General features: G+C 37.2%; 1 protein-coding gene across 5 annotated transcripts in view; it reads left to right on the top strand.

Annotated features, from left to right (window-relative positions):
• Positions 1–19,363, top strand: part of LOC309621524 (arylamine N-acetyltransferase 1) — a gene marked incomplete at its 3' end in the record, with an annotated part of 77,052 nt that overhangs the window by 13,094 nt on the left and 44,595 nt on the right. For 4 of the 5 annotated variants that reach the window (XM_082408964.1, XM_082408961.1, XM_082408963.1 and 1 more), the window contains one exon: positions 2,767–3,746. In XM_082408964.1, the coding sequence (XP_082265090.1) occupies positions 2,772–3,644 (873 nt within the window). In that variant the 5' untranslated portion in view covers positions 2,767–2,771. The other variant, XR_014240067.1, reaches the window with a different exon arrangement.

Below are 19,363 nucleotides of genomic sequence, written 5' to 3'. Positions count from 1 at the left end.
TCTAAATTACAAGTCAATATATAAACTTTGCAGTGTTTTCACCCAATTTTATCCTGACAACTACTTTCTAGTGCCTCCATATTTCACCTTCTATCATAACTTCAGTAGTACAAAATCTCTTATATTTAGTCATGGAATATGCAGGTATAATTTGGTTATAACATGTTGCTTGCATCCAGACCCCTATACTGTCTTCTTCTCAATGAACTTGAAGTTACTAAATTCTAAATTAACATAATATCTTTTTTAAACATCTTTATTGGCATATAATTGCCTTACATTGTTGTGTTAGTTTCTGCTGTATAACAAAGTGAATCAACTATATGTACACATGTATCCCCATATCCCCTCCAGAAGTAACAAAGAAAAATCTTTAAAATCAAAAGATAGCTTTACAAAATATACATTAATTTCCAAATCAAAAGATGTTGGTTAACCCAGAAATGAAATGGCCAGGCAGGTCCAAATCATATTTCTTTTGTTCCACATCACCTGCCCTCCTTACTTACCCAGCACTGATTCTGGATACAGAAGCAGAAGAGGGTCTGTGGTGGTCTGGCTAAGTTGTTCTCTCGGTGTCTGAGTGGTATAGTTTTTGGCTTGTGCAGATGTTGAAAAAGGATACTGATGCATGTAAAGATGAGAAGAAATGAAATAAGCTTAAGAGATTTGGAAGAGATCAGATTGCAGACATCAAGAATAGAAAAAGTTGAAACACTAGCAAAATGGGAAGAATAACTGATCAGAAAAGAGAATTAGGTGAATCTGAAAGAAATGACATTAAGAAGGACAACAGGAATACATAACTTATCACCATTAACCTAGGGGCAGGGCCTTTTGTAGCCTCTCACCTCAGGCCATGTCATCTTACCAATGGTAATGCACCACTGTTACAATCAGTGTCCACACTGGATTATGACTCTGGTATCAGGGGACAGAAACATTTCCTACATGAGATTTTACAAAATAAGGGCTTCTTTTTTTTTTTTTTTTTTTTTTCTGGTTTACCTTACCAGAAAGTCTAGATATAGCTTAAGACTTGATTTTTGTCTTTTCTCATCTTTCCTTTTCCTGCTTTTCATCCCTCAACTCAATACATTCTTTGTTGATATTATTCTTCAGCAAGTTCTCCTAGTAGATTTGAGCAAATATCGTACCAGGTTCTGGCCCTGCAGTAGAAGCATCTGCTTAGGTTTCAGCAAAAGTTCCTCAACAGAATTTTACTGAACTGACTTGGACCACATGCCATCCACGAGCAAAACACTGGTCTTAGAGCAAATGTACTTTGAATTATGCCTACCTGGGTCACATGTCTATTCATTCAGCTCAATATGTACCGCTCACTCTCCATACAAGCCAGACATAACAATTTGATGATGGTGCATTTTGTCCAAACTGCAGCCTTCCCCTACTGCCCTTCTCACAGTGATTTCTCATCTCAGAGTAAAAGACAAAAGGTCAGATCTCATCTCAATCCATGCTTCCACTTACTCCCTCTGCTCCCTTCATCCTGTCTTCCTTGAGTGTTCTTTGGAGACTCTAGGCAGGTTCCAGTTTAGGGTTTGTTTTTTTTTTAACTCTCTGGTCCTTCTTCCTAAATCATCCTCCCACACTTGTGGACATGGCTCATTCTCTCATATCCTTAAAGTCATAGTGAAGCTTCCTCTGCCCACCTTATTGGAAACTGAAGATCTCTCCGTGCACATCTTATCTACCTTCTTTGCTTTATTTTCCCCAGAACACTTATCACTATCTAAGAAATTGCATGTTTTTTGGCTTCCCTGGTGGCGCAGTGGTTGAGAATCTGCCTGCCAATGCAGGGGACACGGGTTCGAGCCCTGGTCTGGGAAAATCCCACATGCCACAGAGCAACTGGGCCCGTGGGCCACAATTACTGAGCCTGCGCGTCTGGAGCCTGTGCTCCACAACAAGAGAGGCCGCAATAGTGAGAGGCCCGCGCACCGCAATGAAGAGTGGTCCGCACTTGCCACAACTAGAGAAAGCCCTCGCACAGAAACGAAGACTCAATACAGTCATAAATAATAAATAAATAAATAAAAGAACGTGAATTTCTTTTTTAAAAAAAAAAGCAAACTGGGCTATTCATTTAAAAAAAAAAAATTGCATGTTTTTTAAATTCATTTAATTCACTATCTGTGTCATACCAGACCCCACTAAAATGTAAGATTCTTTAAGATAAGCAACCACTAGGTCAGTAACATATACATAATAGATTTTCAGTAAACTATTTATTGAATAAATCAATAAATCAGTTTGTGAATGAATATGAATCTTTGAGTGGGGAAATTTGTGTAAGGTTCAGCTGAAGAGGATATTGAGTTGGTCAACTACCATGAATGAAAGTACTATATTATATAATTCTCCTGTTTGTATTAGAAACTGTTTGTAAACTCTATTTTAATTGATAGCAACTTGTACCTCTCCTTATTCATCACCAAGAAAACCACATGTAAGCTGTTTATCATTTTACTCATCACTTCATCTGGATTTCCAACTTCTCATGCTCAAAACATGGAAGAAGTCATAACATTTTTCTTTCAGGGTTACTCGCACCATTAAGTGAACTTATGCATGTGAAAGCCATTAATACACCAAAGCACACACAAAAAAGACTTATAATTACAGATATTTATAACCATTGTTTGTGTTTACATGTTTAAAATACATTTGTTATCATTAGGCTAATCAAAGAAATCCAAGTACAAAAGTAATTATTTGTTTTTGTTTTGTTTTCCTTGCCTTAAGGAATCATGAACATTGAAGCATATTTTGAAAGAATTGGTTATAAGCACTGTAGGAACAAATTGGACTTGGAAACATTAACTGACATTCTTCAGCACCAGATCCGAGCCATTCCCTTTGAGAACCTTAACATCCATTGTGGGGAAGCCATGGAATTGGGCTTAGAGGCCACTTTTGATCAAATTGTGAGGAGGAACCGAGGTGGGTGGTGTCTCCAAGTCAATCATCTTCTGTACTGGGCTCTGACCACAATTGGTTTTGAGACCACGATATTGGGAGGGTATGTATACAACACTTCAGCAAACAAATACAGCAATGCCATGATTCACCTCCTGCTGAAGGTGACCATTGATGACAGGAACTACATAGCTGATGCTGGATTTGGACGCTCTTACCAGATGTGGCAGCCTCTAGAGTTAATTTCTGGGAAGGATCAGCCCCAAGTGCCTTGCATCTTCTGCTTGACAGAAGAGAGAGGAATCTGGTACCTGGATCAAATCAGAAGAGAGCAGTATATCCCAAACCAAGAATTTCTTAATTCTGAGCTCCTGGAAAAGAATAAATATCGGAAAATCTACTCTTTTACTCTTGAACCTCGAACAATTGAAGACTTTGAGTCTGTGAATATATACCTTCAGGAATCTCCAGCATCTGTCTTTACAAGCAAGTCATTTTGTTCCTTGCAGACTCCAGAAGGTGTTCACTGTTTAGTGGGCTTCACCCTCACCTACAGGAGATTCAATTATAAGGACAATACAGATTTGGTAGAGTTTAACACACTGAATGAAGAAGAAGTAAAAGAAAATCTTAAAAATATATTTAATATTTCCTTGGAGAAAAAGCTTGTCCCCAAACATGGTGATAAATTTTTTACCATATAGAGTAAGCAGTAAAAATGGTCTCAGTATTACTTCTAGTGCTGTAACTTTTTATTATAAAAAAATTTTAACTTCTATAAAAGTAGAGAGAATGAAATAATAAACCTCCATTTGTTTATCACTCAGTTTATCAGCTATAAACTAGAGGCCTATCTATCATATTTTCTCAATGCTCCCACATTATATTGAAGAAAATGCTAGACATCAAATCATTTCACCTTTAAAAATGTCAGCATATATAATTAGATAACATTTAAAAAAACATAACCATATACCTTTTCAAAAATAATAATAGCAAAGATGTTTTAATGATGGCCTATGGTTTTCTTGAGGAAAAAGTGATTTATACTAGAAAACTTTCCACATTGGTTGAATGTTGAATTCATAGAACATGTTTACCTATCATTCAGTAACTAGAACCTTGAGGAAAACTTTTTTATTAAATTCTACCAGTGTATATCCAATGTCATATTTGTGCAGAAATACCACATGTATAATTCAACCAAAAAGAAAGAGACATGACATTGCTTCCAATAACCTAATATTTCTCAAAACAAGGTGTAAACCAATACTTGTTAGCATGTGATCAAGTACCAAGAGAGGGACACAACTAATAATTTCTTACATGGCTCCTTTTGCAACCACACTTCTTCAAGTACCATTTATCTTAATGTGGGAACACTACTATTTATAACTTTCAAATTTTGGAACTCAGTATTTTTGCTTAAAAGTAATAAGTACTGCAAATTTAAAAATATTTATTATCTAAAAACTTGATGTTGGAAAAGTATGTTAAAACATTGTTGGCCAATACAATATCAGTCATAAAATTTTTGTTTGGCAGAGTTAGATTATGGGGTTTCCTTTTTTTTTTTTTCCTGCAGTAGAGTCTTCCTTGAATCCTCTTTCTTGTCTCCCAGTTCTATTCTTTTACTTCCTTTTACACTTTGTTGTAAGAGAAAGAGTATGTGCTTCACAGTATACAGTTCTGAGTTCAAATCCTGTGGACACCAGGTGAATTAATTGATGAATCTGTGGCTCCCATTCCTCAGGGATAAAATGGGGACAATACCTGTATGAATAAGTGCCAAACCTAGAGTGCCATCTTCCTTCCCTCACGTTGGCCTTGTTCAGCTCTGCTGTTATCTTGCAGCACAGTCAGGTCCTGTATGGTACTGTTGGACAGAAAGGATTTTCTCACATTCTGAAAAGACAATGCCAAGGGAGGAGATGTCGGCAAGAGATACATTCCAGATCAAAATGTGGCTCAAGAGAGGACCTTTAAGATGGCGGAGGACTCAAATATGGAGGTCACCTCCCCACAAATACATCAAAAATATATCTATATGTGGAACAACTCCTACAGAACACTTACTGAACACTGGCAGAAGACCTCAGACTTCCCAAAAGGCAAGGAAATCCCCACGTACCTGGCCGTGTGGCTGACAGGGACTTGGTGCTCTGGCAGGATGTCAAGCCTGAGCCTCTGAGGTGGGAGAGCTGAGTTCAGGACATTGGACCAGCAGAGACATCCCGGCCATATGTAATATCAATCACCGAGAGTTCCCCAAAGATCTCCGTTTCAACACTAAGAAACAGCTCCACTCAATGACCAGCAAGCTCCAGTGCTGGACAACCCATGTCAAACAACCAGCAAGGAACACCAACACACCCATTAGCAGAGAGACTGGCTAAAATCATAATAAGTTAACACACACCCCAAAACACACCACCAGACATAGTCCTCCCACCAGAAAGACAAGATCCAGCCTCATCCACCAGAACACAGGCACCAGTCCCCTCCAATAGGAAGCCTACACAACCCACTGAACCAATCTTACCCACTGGGGGCAGACAAAAAACAACAGGAACTACAAACCTGCAGTCTGTGCAAAGGAATACACAATAAGTTAAGCAAAATGAGAAGACAGAGAAATACACAGCAGACGAAAGAGCAAGGTAAAAACCCACCAAACTAAACAAATGGAGAGGAAATAGGAAGTCTAGCTGAAAAAGAATTCAGAGTAATGATAGTAAAGATGATCCAAAATCTTGGAAATAGAATACAGAAAACACAAGAAACGTTTAACAAGGACCTAGAAGAACTAAAGAGCAAACAAACAATGATGAACAACACAATAAATGAAATTAAAAATCCTCTAGAAGGAATCAATAGCAGGATAAATGAGGCAGAAGAACGGATAAGTGACTGGGAAGATAAAATAGTGGAAATAACTAACACAGAGCAGAATAAAGAAAAACGAATGAAAAGAATTGAGGACAGTCTCAGAGACCTCTGGAACAACATTAAACGCCCCAACATTCGAATTATAGGGGTCCCAGAAGAAGAAGAGTAAAAGAAAGGGACTGAGAAAATATTTGAAGAGATTATAGTTGAAAACTTCCCTAATGTGGGAAAGGAAATAGTTAATCAAGTCCAGGAAGCACAGAGAGTCCCATACAGGAAAAATCCAAGGAGAAACACGCCAAGACACATACTAATCAAAGAATCAAAAATTCAATACAAAGAAAAAATATTAAAAGCAGCAAGGGAAAAGCAACAAATAACATACAAGGGAATCCCCATAAGGTTAACAGCTGATCTTTCAGCAGAAACTCTGCAAGCCAGAAGGGAGTGGCAGAACATATTTAAAATGATGAAAGGGGAAAACCTACAACCTAGATTACTCTACACAGCAAGGATCTCATTCAGATTCGATGGAGAAATTAAAACCTTTACAGACAAGCAAAAGCTAAGAGAATTCAGCACCACAAAACCAGTTTTACAACAAATGCTAAAGGAAATTCTATAGACAGGAAACAGAAAAGAAGGAAAAGACCTACAATAACAAACGGAAAACAATTAAGAAAATGTAATAGGAACATACATATTGATAATTACCTTAAATGTAAATGGATTAAATGCTTCCACCAAAAGACATGGACTGGCTGAATGGATACAAAAACAAGACCCGTATATATGCTTTCTACAAGAGACCCACTTCAGACCTAGGGACACATACAGACTGAAAGTGAGGGGATGGAAAAAAGATATTCCATGCAAATGGAGATCAAAAGAAAGCTGGAGTAGCAATTCTCATATCAGACAAAATAGACTTTAAAACAAAGACTATTAAAAGAGACAAAGAAGGACACTACATAATGATCAAGGGATCAATCCAAGAAGAAGATATAACAATTGTAAATATTTATGCACCCAACATAGGAACACATCAATACATAAGGCAAATACTAACAGCCATAAAAGGGGAAATCGACAGCAACACAATCATAGTAGGGGACTTTAACACCCCACTTTCACCAATGGACAGATCATTCAAAATGAAAATAAGTAAGGAAACACAAGCTTTAAATGATACATTAAACAAGATGGACTTAATTGATATTTATAGGACATTCCATCCAAAAACAACAGAATACACATTCTTCTCAAGTGCTCCTAGAACATTCTCCAGGATAGATCATACTTTGGGTCACAAATCAATACTTGGTAAATTTAAGAAATTTGAAATTGTATCAAGTATTTTTTCCGACCACAACACTATGAGACTAGATATCAATTACAGGAAAAAATCTGTAAAAAAACAAACAAACAAACAAAACATGGAGACTAAACAATACACTACTAAATAACCAAGAGATCACTGAAGAAATCAAAGAGGAAACCAAAAATTACCTAGAAACAAATGACAATGAAAACACGACGACCCAAAACCTATGGGATGCAGCAAAAGCAGTTGCAAGAGTGAAGTTTATAGCAATACAATACTAACTTAAGAAACAAGAAACATCTCAAATAAACAACCTAAACTTACACCTAAAGCAATTAGAGGAAGAAGAACAAAAAAACCCCAAAGTTAGCAGGAGGAAATAAATCATAAAGATCAGATCAGAAATAAATGAAAAAGAAATGAAGGAAACGATAGCAAAGATCAATAAAACTAAAAGCTGGTTCTTTGAGAAGATAAACAAAATTGAAAAACCATTAGCCATACACATCAAGAAAAAAGGGAGAAGACTCAAATTAATAAAAATAGAAATGAAAAAGGAGAAGTAACAACTGACACTGCAGAAATACAAAGGATCATGAGAGATTACTACAAGCTACAATATGCCAATAAAATGGCCAACTGGGAAGAAATGGACAAATTCTTAGAAAAGCACAACCTTCTGAGACTGAACCAGGAAGAAAAAGAAAATATGAATAGACCAATAACAAGCACTGAAATTGAAACTGTGATAAAAAATCTTCCAACAAACAAAAGCCCAGGACCGGATGGCTTCACAGGTGAATTCTATCAAACATTTAGAGAAGAGCTAACACCTATCCTTCTCAAACTCTTCCTAAATATAGCAGAGGGAGGAACACTCCCCAACTCATTCTACGAGGAAACCATCACCCTGATACCAAAACCAGACAAAGATGTCACAAAGAAAGAAAACTACAGGCCAATATCACTGATGAACATAGAGGCAAAAATCCTCAACAAAATACTAGCAAACAGAATCCAACAGCACATTAAAAGGATCATACTCCATGATCAAGTGGGGTTTATCCCAGGAATGCAAGGATTCTTCAATATACACAAATCAATCAATGTGAAACACCACATTAACAAATTGAAGGAGAAAAACCATATGATCATCTCAATCGATGCAGGGAAAGCTTTTGACAAAATTCAACACCCATTTATGATAAAAACCCTCCAGAAAGTAGGCATAGAGGGAACTTTCCTCAACATAATAAAGGCCATATATGACAAACCCACAGCCAACATTGTCCTCAATGGTGAAAAACTGAAACCATTTCCACTAAGATCAGGAACAAGACAAGGTTGCCCACTCTCACCACTATTACTCCACATACTTTTGGAAGTTTTAGCCACAGCAATCAGAGAAGAAAAAGAAATAAAAGGAATCCAAATCAGAAAAGAATAAGTAAAGCTGTTACTGTTTGCAGATGACATGATACTATACATAGAGAATCCTAAAGATGCCTCCAGAAATCTACTAGAGCTAATCAATGAATTTGGTAAAGTAGCAGGATACAAAATTAATGCACAGAAATCTTCGGCATTCCTATACACTAATGATGAAAAATCTGATAGTGAAATTAAGAAAACACTCCCATTTACCACTGCAACAAAAAGAATAAAATACCTAGGATTAAACCTACCTAAGGAGACAAAAGACCTGTATGCAGAAAACTATAAGATACTGATGAAAGAAATTAAAGATGATACAAATAGATGGAGAGATATACCATGTTCTTAGATTGGAAGAATCAACATTGTGAAAATGACTATAATACCCAAAGCAATCTACAGATTCAATGCAATCCCTATCAAACTACCACTGGCATTTTTCGCAGAACTAGAACAAAAAATTTCACAATTTGTAAGGAAACAGAAAAGACCCCGAATAGCCAAAGCAACCTTGAGAGAGAAAAACGGAGCTGGAGGAATCAGGCTCCCTAACTTCAGACTGTACTACAAAGCTACAGTAAACAAGACAGTATGGTACTGGCACAGAAACAGAAATATGGATCAATGGAACAGGATAGCAAGCCCAGAGATAAACTCACGCACATATGGTCACCTTATCTTTGATAAAGGAGGCAAGAATATACAGTGGAGAAAAGACAGCCTCTTCAATAAGTGGTGATGGGAAAACTGGACAACTACATGTAAAAGAATGAAATTAGAACACTCCCTAAAACCCTACACAGAAATAAACTCAAAATGGATTAAAGACCTAAATGTAAGGCCAAACACTATCAAACTCTTACAGGAAAACATGGCCAGATCACCCTATGACATAAATCACAGCAAGATCCTTTTTGACCCACCTCCTAGAGAAATGGAAATAAAAACAAAAATAAACAAATGGGACTTAATGAAACTTAAAAGCTTTTGCACAGCAAAGGAAACCATAAACAAGAAGAAAAGACAACCCTCAGAATGGGAGAAAATATTCGCAAATGAAGAAACAGGCAAAGGATTAATCTCCAAAATTTACAAGCAGCTCATGCAGCTCAATATCAAAAAAACAAACAACCCAATCCAAAAATGGGGAGAAGACCTAAATAGGCATTTCTCCAAAGAAGATATACAGACTGCCAACAGACACATGAAAGAACACTCAACATCATTAATCATTAGAGAAATGCAAATCAAAACTACAATGAGATATCACCTCACACCGGTCAGAATGGCCATCATCAAAAAATCTACAACCAATAAATGCTGGAGAGGGTGTGAAGCAAAGGGAACCCTCCTGCACTGTTGGTGGGAATGTAAATTGATACAGCCACTATGGAGAACAGTATGGAGGTTCCTTAAAAAACTAAAAATTGAACTACCATACGACCCAGCAATCCCACTACTGGGCATATACCCTAAGAAAACCATAGTTCAAAAAGAGTCATGTACCAAAATGTTCATTGCAGCTCTATTTACAATAACCTGGACATGGAAGCAACCTAAGTGTCCATCAACACATGAATGGATAAAGAAGATGTGGCACATATATACAATAGAATATTATTTAGCCATAAAAAGAAACGAAATTGAGTTATTTGTAGTGAGGTGGATGGACCTAGAGTCTGTCATACAGAGTGAAGTAAGTCAGAAAGAGAAAAACTAATACCGTATCCTAACACATATATATGGCTAACACATATATATGGAATCTAAAAAAAAAGAAAAGTAAAAAATGGTCATGAGGAACCTAGGGGCAAGACGGGAATAAAGACACAGACCTACTAGAGAATGGACTTGAGGACACGGGGAGGGGGATGTGTAAGCTGGGACAAAGTGAGAGAGTGACATGGACATATATACACTACCAAACATAAAATAGATAGCTAGTGGGAAGCAGCCACATAGCACAGGGAGATCAGCTCTGTGCTTTGTGACCACCTAGAGGGGTGGGATAGGGAGGGTGGGAAGGAGGGAGACGCAAGAGGGAAGAGATATGGGGATATATGTATATGTATAACAGATTCACTTTGTTATAAAGCAGAAACTAACACACCATTGTAAAGCAATTATACTCCAATAAAGATGTTAAAAATAAATAAAATAAAATAAAATTTTAGAAAAGGAAGTAATCAACCAAAGAAATAAACCAACCCAAAAATTAAAATAAACATGATAAAAACAGAAGAAAGAAGAAAACAAAAGGAAAAGACACAAAACAATAAAAAAAAAGTCAAAAAATAGAAAATATAGTTTAAAAAAGATAAAAGCAAAGGAAAAAAACAGAAACAAGGAAAAAGCACAATATATTAAAAAATAAAATAGAAATGGAAAAAATATATATTAAAAATAAAAGCATCAAAAGAGAAGAAAAGAAAAAATAAATAAAAAATTAAAAGAATAATTTATTAAAAGAACAACAGCAGGCTGAAATGAAACAAAAAAATAATAGCAATAATAAAAATAGTTTCCTGGGCCCTCAGCTGTCAGTGTCCTTGCCCCCACGGTGAGCCACCCCCAATCCCTGCCTACCCAGGAAGTCCTCCTATACCTCTAGGTAGGTCTCTAGACCTGCTCTGGGCACTGTGGGACAGCTCAGACTCTGACTTGGCCTTACTTCCATGTGTACTTGCCCCCAGAGTCCACAGTTGCCCCCCAAATCCACAGCCTCAATTGTAGGAACACTCATTGTCTACTCAGATACTCCACAGATGCAGAGTTTACTAAGCCAATTGCGGGGATTTAATCCGCTGCTCCAGCAGCTGCACAGAGAGATTTCCCTTCCTCTTCTTTGGTTGCACCTCACCTGGAGTCCAGCTTTGGCTTTGGCCCCGCCTCTGCGTGTGAGCCACCCTCAGGCATCTCGTCCCCACTCAGGCAAGAGTGGCTGAAAGCAGCGGCTGTTTAGGGTTCACTTGCTCCCTCAGGCCGGGGAGAGGGAGGGAAAAGGCAGTCACAATTGGGATGTGCGGGGAGTGCCTGTGGCGGCAGAGGCCAGCTGGAAGTTGCAACAGCCTGGGGTGTGCCGTGCACGCTGCTGGGGAAGTTGGCCCCAGATCGCGGGACCCTTGGGAGTGGCTGGCTGCACAGGCTCCTGGGAAGGTGTGGGCAGTGACCTGCACTTGCTCACAAGACCCTTGGTGGCAGCGGCAGGAGTGGTAAAGGAGCCACCTCTGGGGTCCGAGATAGCAGCCGTGGCTCATGCTCACCCCTGGAGCTCATGAAGGTTGTACTCTGCTGTCTGTGAGCACATGGAGAAAGAAGCTCCTATGTGGGCCTGCCCCTCTCCTGCCACACCCCCCAACAATGGTCCCTTGCCTCTCTGACAGGCCAAGGCTTCTTCCCGGACTCCCTCAGCTGTGACACACTAGCCCCCTCAGGCTGTCTTCACCCAGTCAACCCCAGTCCTCTACCTGGGGTCTGACCTCCAAAGCCTGAGCCTCAGCACCCAGCCCCCATCCAACCCAGTAGGCAGACTAGCGTCTCAGGCTGGGGAGTGCTGGTTGGCACCAATCCTCTTTGCAGGATTCTCTCTGTTTTGCCTTCCACATCCCTGTTGCTGCACTCTCCTCTGAGGTTCTGAAGCTCCCCCCACCCTTCTCCGCCAGTGAGGGGGCTTCCTAGTTTGCAGAAACTTTTCCTCCTTCACAGCTCCCTCTCAGTGGTGCAGGTTTCCCCCCCCCCATTCCTTTGTCCTTTTTTTTCCCGTTTTCTTTTGTCCTACCCAGTTACATGGAGATTTTCTTGCCTTTTGGGAAGTCTGAGGTCTTCTGCCAGCGTTCAGTAGGTGTTCTGTAGGAGTTGTTCCACATGTAGGTGTATTTTTGATGTATCTGTGGGGAGAAGGTGATCTCCACATCTTACTCCTCTGCCATCTTGAAGGTTCCCCCCCTTTGTGTTCTGATTATAACTAGTATGCATGGCTGTTTTGAGATCTATCATGATGAATTATTTATTTGCTTGCTTCAGTTAATCTCTGACTAGTTTGTGAATGCTTTTAGTTGATCCACACTTGTGTTTAGCCTTTGCTTGATAAAAGGATATAGAGATGAATACATTTTTGTAAAATTAGTGCACAATTGGATGTGCTTAAGCTATAAAAACAACACTGTACTCAGACATGCAGATAATAAGGAAGATGAGGTGCTTCAGAAAATGGTTACTTTAGTGTGGCTAGTGCATAGCATCATGATGGGAGATGGAGCTGGAAAGAATATCTGGAAAAGGACTGTATATTATGTTAAACTCCTGAGTTTGAACTTTTTAATCTGCTATAAATCTGGGTGGTTTTTTTTTTTGAAATCCTATTAAACATTTTCCAGACCATCATGAAAATAATTAGTTAGCATTCAAAGTTCCCTAGTCAATAATAATCAAGATGTCAGAGAGAGCTTTGCAAAGACTTGAGATATAATTATCAAAATCTACCCAAGAGTGTTTTGTAACTAGCATGGTAGATGTTAAAAATATGCAATGCTTCATCATGGGTAAAATGAGTGGTGCTCAGGTATGTTGTTAGGTAGAAATATCATACAGATACCATCACCATTGTTTTGTGGACAAGTTATGGGCAACTGGAGACCCAGAAGCCTCACCCTCAGAGGAGGGCTGGAGGCCTGGAGCTCTGCATGGCCTGTGTCCCCTCTGACCACAGGACAGGGTCTTCTTTCTGATCTGAATAGAAAAGGCCTGGTCCTGACATAATTTTGCTATATTCTCCTCAAAATGAACCTCTCATTCAAGGTACTTGTTAGAGATTCCTCAAACTCATAACAATAAGTTGTATGACAGTTTTTGTTCTTGATAATAAATATTACAATTTGACAGAATTTGATCTAAGACTTGCTTTCATTCTCATATACCACCAGTTAGGGGAGAAGACAGATATAGTTCAACTTCTAATCATTGGATTCTACCTATATTTACCAGAAGTCTACCACTTCGTACCTAATAGAATGGCTATAAATAAATAAATAATAAGTGTTAGTGAGGTTGTGGAGAAACTGGAATCCTCATACATTATTAGTGGGAATGTAAAATGGTGCAGCTGCTTTGGAAAATAGGTTGGCAGTTTCTTTAAAAGTTCAACATAAATTTACCATATGAACTAGCAATTTTACTCCTAGGCATCTTCCCAAAAGAAATGAAAACCTATGTCGACAAAAAACTTGTATATGGGGTCATAGCAGAGTTACTCATTATAGACAAAAACTCGAAAAAATTTAAACATTCATCAATTAGTGAATAGATAAACAAAATGTTTCATATTCTCACAACAGTCTATTTGTCAATAAAAAGGAATGGAGAGTATCCTTGCTACCACATGGATGAACTTCAAAATGTTATGCTAAGTGAAATAAACTAGACACAAAGCCACATATTGTATGATTCCATTTACATGAAATGTCTAAAAAAGCTAAAACTATAGAGACCTAAAATAGATTAGTGGTTGCATGCGGCTGGGAATGGGAATGGAAACTATCTCTTGGGGAGTTGGAAATGTACTAAAATTGGATTGTGACAATGGTGGTACAACTCTGTAATTAATTTACTAAAAATCATTGAATTGTACACTTAAAACGAGTGATAAATTATATGCCATATAAGCTATTTTTAAATATTAAATTATATGTCTATATAAGCTATTTTTAAATGTTCTAAAATATATATGTATGTATAAATAATAGATGCTATATAGATGATAGATGATAGATAGATAGATAGATAGATAGATAGATAGATAGATAGATAGATAGATAGATAGATGATAGATAGATAGATAGGTAGGGATAGGTGGTTGGCCAAATTAGATCAGTTTGCAACATCTGACAATGGATGCACTTGTGAAGGGTTTACCTTGTCAACTGAAAAAAATGCGCAACCTAAAAGTTGAGAATTATGTTTTACTTGGTGGGCTCTCTGAGGACTTCAAGCCCGGGAGGCAGCCTCTCAGATAGCCCTGAGGAACTGCTCCAAATAGATAGGGCAGGAGCCAGGGGTCTTTGCAACAGTGACCAGGTAATTGGAACATCAAATGATTACTGTTGAGCATCTATTCATGTGCTTTTTGGCCATTTGTATGTCTTCTTTGGAGAAATGTCTATTTAGAACTTCGTTCCTTTTTTTTTTTTTTTACTTCAGTAGTAACAAAAAACCAAACCAACCAACCAGAAAAACAACTAACACTAAACTTTCTTTGGGTTATTTGTATGGAAATATGTTAATATAAATGTTTCAGACATTACATGAAATTTCTAAAAATCTTATATGTTCTGGTATAATGTTATAAGTCATAATTCTAGTTATTACTTTAAAATGTATATCTCAGAAATAACTAAATTTCCTTGCTAATTGCATTATTATGAACTTTCATCAAGTCGTTAACCATGGTCATTTTAAAAAAAGATATTTAATCATTGAAATCATAGATTAGGTAAAGAACATATGACTTGATTTATGCTTGAAAATATTTTCTGTTTACTGAGGAGGCACAAATTTTGCACTACCAATATAATTAGTTAACATAATTTACATATTCCAAATTTCTTCATTTCAGTTTAAAATACATGTTCCATGTAAATCTTTTGTTTTCCAATGGATGACCACAACAAAAGCAACAATGACTGCAATTACCAAACATGAAACACACTCATACTATGTTATAATATTGACATTCAGTCCAGTAATCCTCCACTGTAGCAGCTCCTTTACTTTGCAGTGAAAATTGATTTGTATATTTTTTGCCTCTGAGTCCTTGTGGAATTTTTTTTTTCTTATTCAAACATAAACTCACAAAAATTATAATCATCCTCATCAGTTCACTCAGTCCCATGTAATTAATTTTTTTTTTCATCTTGATCTTTTTTCATCTTGATCTTAGCACTTTTATGAATTCATCAGTTTTCCATTAGAGTTCTGAAAATGCTTATTCATTCAGTTCAGCAGTATACTCAGTTACCAGAAACCTGTAATTGCCAGAGTCTTTTCCATGAATTCCTTAAAGATGAAACCCTTTTATAGGAACATATTTGCAAAAGCATCAGAGTACACCCAGAACTGTCTGTAAATGACAAAAGACTTCAAAATGACCACGGTTAAAGATTCGATGAAAGTTCATAATAATGCAATTGACAAGGAAATTTAGTTATTTCTGAGATATACATTTTAAAGTAATAACTAGAATTATGACTTTTTTAAAGTAATAACTAGAATTATGACTTATAACATTATACCAGAACATATAAGATTTTTAGAAATTTCATGTAGTATCTGAAACAATTATATTAAAATATGTCCATACAAATAACCCAAAGAGAGTTTAGTATTAGTTGTTTTTTTGTTTGTTTGTTTATACTGCAGGTTCTTATTAATCAACAATTTTATACACATCAGTGTATACATGTCAATCCCAATGGCCAATTCAGCACACCACCATCCCCACCCCACCACAGTTTTCCCCCCTTGGTGTCCATACCTTTGTTCTCTACATCTGTGTCTCAACTTCTGCCCTCCAAACCAGTACATCTGTACCATTTTTCTAGGTTCCACATACATGCGTTAATATAGGATATTTGTTTTTCTCTTTCTGACTTACTTCACTCTGTATGACAGTCTCTAGATCCATCCACGTCTCAACATATGACTCAATTTCGTTCCTTTTTATGGCTGAGTAATATTCCATTGTATATATGAACCACATCTTCTTTATCCATTCATCTGTCGATGGGCATTTAGGTTGCTTCCATGACCTGGCTATTGTAAATAGTGATGCAGTGAACATTGGGGTGCATGCGTCTTTTTGAATTATGGTTTTCCTGGGTATCTGCCCAGTACTGGGATTGCTGGGTCATATGGTAATCCTATTTTTAGTTTTTGAAGGAACCTCCATACTGTTCTCCATAGTGGCTGTATCCATTTACATTCCCACCAACAGTGCAAGAGGGTTCCCTTTTCTCCACACCCTCTCCAGTATTGGTTGCTTGTAGATTTTCTGATGATGCCCATTCTAACTAGTGTGAGGTGATACTTCATTGTAGTTTTGATTTGCATTTCTCTAATAATTACTGATATTGAACAGCATTTCATGTGCTTCTTGGCCATCTGTATGTCTTCTCTGGAGAAGTGTCTATTTAGGTATTCTGCCCATTTTTTGATTGGGTTGGTTTTTTTAATGTTGAGCTGCATGAGCTGTTTATATATTTTGGAGATTAATCCTTTGTCCGTTGATTCGTTTGCAAATATTTTCTCCCATTCTGAAGGTTGTCTTTTCATCTTATTTATGGTTTCCTTTGCTGTTCAAAAGCTTTGAAGTTTCATTAGGTCCCATTTGTTTATTTTTGTTTTTATTTCCATTACTCTAGGAGGTGGATCAAAAAATATCTTGCTGTGATTTATGTCAAACAGTGTTCTTCTTATGTTTTCCTCTAAGAGTTTTACAGTGTCCGGTCTTACATTTAGGTCTCGAATCCATTTTGAGTTTATTTTTGTGTATGGTGTTAGGAAGTGTTCTAATTTCATTCTTTTACATGTAGCTGTCCAGTTTTCCCAGCACCACTTATTGAAGAGACTGTCTTTTCTCCATTGTCTAGCTTTGCCTCTTTTGTCATAGATTAGTTGACCGTAGGTGCGTGGGTTTATCTCTGGGCTTTCTATCTTGTTCCATTGATCTATGTTTCTGTTTTTGTGCCAGCACCATATTGTCTTGATTACTGTGGCTTTGTAGTATAGTCTGAAGTCAGGGAGTCTGATTCCTCCAGCTCCGTTTTTTTCCCTCAAGACTGCTTTGGCTATTTGGGGTCTTCTGTGTCTCCATACACATTTTAAGATGATTTGCCCTAGTTCCAAAAAAAATGCAAATGGTAATTTGATAGGGATTGCATTGAATCTGTAGGTTGCTTTGGGTAGTATAGTCATTTTCACAATATGGATTCTTCCAATCCAAGAACATGGTATATCTCTCCATCTGTTGGTAACATCTTTAATTTCTTTCATCAGTGTCTTATAGTTTTCTGCATACAGGTCTTTGGTCTCCCTAGGTAGCTTTATTCCTAGGTATTTTATTCTTTTTGTTGCAATGGTAAATGGGAGTGTTTCCTTAAATTCACTTTCAGATTTTTCATTATTAGTGTATAGGAATGCAAGAGATTTCTGTGCATTAATTTTGTATCCTGCAACTTTACCAAATTCATTGATTAGCTCTAGTAGTTTTCTGGTGGCATTTTTAGGATTCTCTATGTATAGTATTATGTCATCTGCAAACAGTGACAGTTTTACTTCTTCTTTTCCAACTTGTATTCCTTTTATTTCTTTTTCTTCTCTGATTGCCGTGGCTAGGACTTCCAAAATTATGTTGAATAATAATGGTGAGAGTGGACATCCTTGTCTCATTCCTGATCTTGGAGGAAATGCTTTCAGTTTTTCACCATTGAGAATGATGTTTGCTGTGGGTTTGTCGTGTATGGCCTTTATTATGTTGAGGTAGGTTCCCTCTATGCCCACTTTCTGGAGAGTTTTTATCATAAATGGGTGTTGAATTTCGTCAAAAGCTTTTTCTGCATCTATTGAGATGATCATATGGTTTTTCTTCTTCAATTTGTTAATATGGTGTATCACATTGATTGATTTGTGTATATTGAAGAATCCTTGCATCCCTGGGATAATTCCCACTTGATCGTGGTGTATGATCCTTTTAATGTGTTGTTGGATTCTGTTTGCTAGTATTTTCTTGAGGATTTTTGCATCTATATTCATCAGTGTTATTGGTCTGTAATTTTCTTTTTTTGTAGTATCTTTGTCTGGTTTGGGGATCAGGGTGATGGTGGCCTCATAGAATGAGTTTGGGAGTGTTCCTTCCTCTGCAGTTTTTTGGAAGAGTTTGAGAAGGATGGGTGTTAGCTCTTCTCTAAATGTTTGATAGAATTCACCTGTGAAGCCATCTGGTCCTGGACTTTTGTTTGTTGGAAGATTTTTAACCACAGTTTCAATTTCATTCCTTGTGATTGATCTCTTCATATTTTCTGTTTCTTCCTGGTTCAGTCTTGGAAAGTTATACCTTTCTAAGAATTTGTCCATTTCTTCCAGGTTGTCCATTTTATTGGCATAGAGTTGCTTGTAGTAGTCTCTTAGAATGCTTTGTATTTCTGCGGTGTCTGTTGTAACTTCTCCTTTTTCATTTCTAATTTTATTGACTTGAGTCCTCTCCCTCCTTTTCTTGATGAGTCTGGCTAATGGTTTATCAATTTTGTTTATCTTCTCAAAGAACCAGCTTTTAGTTTTATTGATCTTTGCTATTGTTTTCTTTGTGTCTATTTCAATTATGTCTGCTCTGATCTTTATGATTTCTTACCTTCTGCTAACTTTGGGTTTTGTTTGTTCTTCTTTCTCTAGCTCCTTTAGGTGTAAGGTTAGATTGTTTACCTGAGATGTTTCTTGTTTCTTGAGGTAGGCTTGTATAGCTATAAACTTCCCTCTTAGAACTGCTTTTGCTGCATCCCATAGGTTTTGGATCGTCGTGTTTTCACTGTCATTTGTCTCTAGGTATTTTTTGATTTCCTCTTTGATTTCTTCAGTGGTCTCTTCGTTATTTAGTAACGTATTGTTTAGCCTCCATGTGTTTGTGTTTTTTACGTTTTTTTCCATGTAATTGATTTCTAATCTCATAGCGTTGTGGTCAGAAAAGAGGCTTGATATGATTTCAATTTTCTTAAATTTACTGAGGCTTGA

This window comes from Balaenoptera borealis (genome assembly GCF_965194805.1).
Source record: "Balaenoptera borealis genome assembly, contig: HAP1_SCAFFOLD_581, whole genome shotgun sequence".
NCBI lineage: Eukaryota > Metazoa > Chordata > Mammalia > Artiodactyla > Balaenopteridae > Balaenoptera > Balaenoptera borealis.
This window is presented reverse-complemented; position numbering and strand designations above follow the sequence as displayed.